Raw genomic sequence first — 4007 nt, forward strand, 5'->3', positions numbered from 1 at the left:
CCAGTTATTACACGTAGAATTAAATTTACATGCAAATTTATTGGACATTGAATGAAAAGTGGTTGAATTTATGAGAGAAATGAATAAATTGAAATACGAAACAGTGGAAGGATAAAAAAATAAAAAAATTTACATTTGGTTCCAGCATCTTGCAGAAAAATATTATTCTGCATAGAGATCAGAAAGGGATAATGATCAAGACAAATTCAAGAACACATGCCATCGTTTATTTGCTTTCTACATAGATGTACAGGTGTACAGTTCGATGAATATTCTTTTGAGGTATCGCTCAGACTAAAGCAGCAGTGATTAAATGATTCGAGATAGCTCGGTTCCTCTCCAGAATTGCATGCTTTTATTATTTATAAGAGACGTATATGAGGTATTGTTATGTACACGGAATACATGTAAAAAGATACACTGTGTGATAAAAAGGAGGTACTAGCGGTGTATGACGGAGATCGTGGCGCGGTCGGTTTCCAAATGGCTGGGCGTCGGGGGAGATCAGTCGAAGGTGCCTTGGATGGTGATCCATTTCAGGTGATTACCAATGCGCTGCCCCGCTCACGATACCCCCAACACCGGCTGGTCCGGCTGCTATGCTACCAGATGGCCCGGCAATCAGAGCTGGAGCTGCGACGGGACCTGCGAGGGCTGCGGGAGCTGACGCTGGTCCGGCCAAAACGGCTCCTGGAAGACAAATATCGTTCGTGATTAGCTCGATCATCTGCACCGGGCTCGGAGACGTCGACAAGACGCTGGAGAAAGTTCCCGCGAAATCGCTAAACTTGATACGAGACCGAAATTTCTGATGCGAAAGTGCTAGAAGCTGTGATCCACTCGAGACTTCATTCATCCATTCTTTACAATGTATTTCCGAATTGACTTTCTTTCGACACGTTAATCATTCGAACGTCCCTAAGACCGCCATGCAATTGATTCCCCAGAAACTGAGTAATTGAGTGACGACTGTGACACTCTGGGTCAAAATAGACCCAGACTCCGCCGTTGTCGGGGGGTTAATACAATGATGAATTTCGAGCGGCCAATCGAACTTTGTTACTATTGATCTGAAAGGGATTGAAAGCAACAATGTGTATAAAGGCGCCGAATCTAGAATCTTAGAAGTCACAGGATAGGGGATTGAAAATTTATTGATAATAATTGTTTGTGCCGATTTTCTTTGTGAAACTCTTATTGGCGTATTCCTGGCATTTTTACGATTAAAATGATACCAAACACGACACGATTTCGTTCATATTTGGCCCGTTTAATCCACGATTTACTGGAACCTCTACTATCCGAACTGATCAAAGGAATGCAACTGTTCCGACAATAATTGTCTGGCAACAGTGTTCGATTAAATCTACACTGATTTGTATAATGCTGTGTATGGACCGTTTCAAATTGAATTGAAAGAGGTATTCTGAAAATTATGCTCGGTTCGGATAATCGAGGTTGTATCGAATTTTGCAATTGAAGAAGCAAATGTGCACCGAATGGTGTCGTGTTTGGGCTCGTGTCAATCAGAAAAATGGCACAAATCCAATGGTAAATGTTCCGCGAAGAAACGATTACAAACAACAAAGTTATTTTCAATGAATTAAACCCATACAAACAGTGCACCTTTCATTGCAGTCTTACTGCAATTCTAGCTCAAGTAACCATCATCACTTCTTCCCAGTGTTGACTGGTGTATACTAATCGATAGATTCAACAAGCGAACGACAAAGACATTCATTGCAAAAATTAATGTGCACTTCACCGATCAATATACTTAGCAGAAGAGTGCCAAAAACATTAATTCACATCAATGTTAGCAATTAATGTTTTTGGCACTCTTCTGTTAAGTGTATTGATCAGTGAAGTGCACATTAATTAATACTTCGCTGATGAGAGTAGATTCGGCAGAACAATGGCAAAGACGTTCATCGCGAGAATTGATTTGACAGGAAAATGCCGAAGAAACCGTACTGGAAAATTTCTGGATAAAATAATAGAAGATCTGGCGACTCACCCCATGGTGCAGCAGCGCCCCATGGTGCAGCAGCGGCCCATGGTGCAGCAGCAGCCCAAGGTGCTCCCCAGGGAGCCGCGTGTCCGGCAACGCTTCCAGAAACTAGAGAGGGTCCGGCAACGGCTCCAGTGACCACAGCTCCTCCATCAACGGCTCCGGAGATGCGAGCAGGTCCAACGGCAGGTCCGGCGAGCGCAGAGGGTCCGACAACGGGCCCGCTGAGCGCAGCAGGTCCCAAATGCGGCCCGGCCAGCGCGGCTCCGGGGGCCAGTAAAGATGGCGCGGCTGACACGGTGGACAGAGCCGCGAGGAGGAAGACCGCTACCAGATTGCACATGGTTGAAGAGGAAGTGTTGAGTTTGCTCGGGAAGCTTTGTAGGATAGTTTGCCTCGGTGGCTGGAGTAGATGTGGTGACATCGAACGGCTCCGATGGCGCTTTTATAGGGGCATTGTTGTTCTGTCTTGGTGTCTTGGTGTCTTGGTGTCTTGGTCTCTGTGCTCCCGCCAACCCCAAGGGCGGGGCACAGGACACGCCAAACATTCTCTGGCTCACTGTGTTTCTCTCCGCGCTTATCAGCTAGACACACGAACGAACGAACGAACGAACGAACGAACGAACGAACGCCTAGGCGGCCTACGGGGGTCACGTGCTCCCTATCCAACTGTTGCATCCGTTTCGATACGTTTTTACGGCTGCATTTAACCTTGCAGAACGCGTTGCACCCAGCCGGACAGAAAGATATATGCCGATAGCGCGGGGGAATTCAATCCGACGTGTTACCGCGCCGAGCGGTAAAAATTGTCACGTTGCTGAACCGCCGAGCCGTTGCAATGCCCACTTGCTCGTTCCATTTTTTAATCAATTACCTCTCATTCGGTGATACAAAGACTGTCTTCAGTATCAATAATTGCACCATGAAAAATCGAACGATACTACAATCTGTACTTTCTGTTATTTTCATCCGTAGCGCATTTTTCGAAGGACTACAAATCAATGGGAAAAAATCGCTGATCAATTTTTATGATGTCCTCGTAAAGCGAAGACTATCCTTTACAAGATCGCGTTGGGACTATTCTCGAAAAAAATTTTTTACGGACTCTGGAATGTCCGCTATCGCCTGTGCTTCGGATTATTTTCATCAACGGCGCATTTTTCATTGGAACTGCTATAAAACGATAAATAAAAAACGCAGATTAATTTTTAAGACGTCATTATAAAGCGGAGACTTTCCTTTACTAGATCGCGTTGGGACTATTCTCGAAAAAAATTTTTACGGACTCTGGAATGTCCGCTATCGCCTGTGCTTCGGATTATTTTCATCAACGGCGCATTTTTCATTGGAACTGCTATAAAACGATAAATAAAAAACGCAGATTAATTTTTAAGACGTCATTATAAAGCGGACACTTTCCTTTACTAGATCGCGTTGGGCCTATTCTGGAAAAAAATTTTTTACGCATTCTGGAATGTCCGCTATCGTCTGTGCTTCGGGTTATTTTCATCAACGGCGCATTTTTCATTGGAACTGCTATAAAACGATAAATAAAAAACGCAGATTAATTTTTAAGACGTCAATTCAATGCGGAAACTTTCCTTTACTAGATCGCGTTGGGCCTATTCTGGAAAAAAATTTTTTACGCATTCTGGAATGTCCGCTATCGTCTGTGTTTCGGGTTATTTTTATCAACGGCACATTTTTCCGTTGAAATGCTGAAAAACGATAAATAAAAATCGCAGATTAATTTTTAAGATGTCATTGCAAAGTGAAAACTTTCCTTTACAAGATCGCGTTGGGACTATTCTGGAAAAAAATTTTTTACGCATTCTGGAATGTCCGCTATCGTCTGTGCTTCGGGTTATTTTCATCAACGGCGCATTTTTCATTGGAACTGCTATAAAACGATAAATAAAAAACGCAGATTAATTTTTAAGACGTCATTATAAAGCGGAGACTTTCCTTTACTAGATCGCGTTGGGCCTATTCTGGA

The 4007-nt window shown here is 43.6% G+C and overlaps 1 protein-coding gene across 1 annotated transcript; it reads right to left on the minus strand.

The window, feature by feature from the left end:
• Positions 1-210: 210 nt before the first annotated feature.
• Positions 211-2424, minus strand: LOC143360799 (uncharacterized). Its single transcript, XM_076799929.1, has 2 exons — positions 2018-2424; positions 211-690 (listed from the first exon to the last, which is right to left on the minus strand). The coding sequence occupies exons 1-2, from the start codon at positions 2352-2354 to the stop codon at positions 545-547; spliced, it is 483 nt and encodes a 160-aa protein (XP_076656044.1). The 5' UTR covers positions 2355-2424; the 3' UTR covers positions 211-544.
• Between the last annotated feature and the right edge of the window lie 1583 nt (positions 2425-4007).

Source organism: Halictus rubicundus, chromosome 14 (genome assembly GCF_050948215.1).
Source record: "Halictus rubicundus isolate RS-2024b chromosome 14, iyHalRubi1_principal, whole genome shotgun sequence".
In the NCBI taxonomy this organism is placed as follows: domain Eukaryota; kingdom Metazoa; phylum Arthropoda; class Insecta; order Hymenoptera; family Halictidae; genus Halictus; species Halictus rubicundus.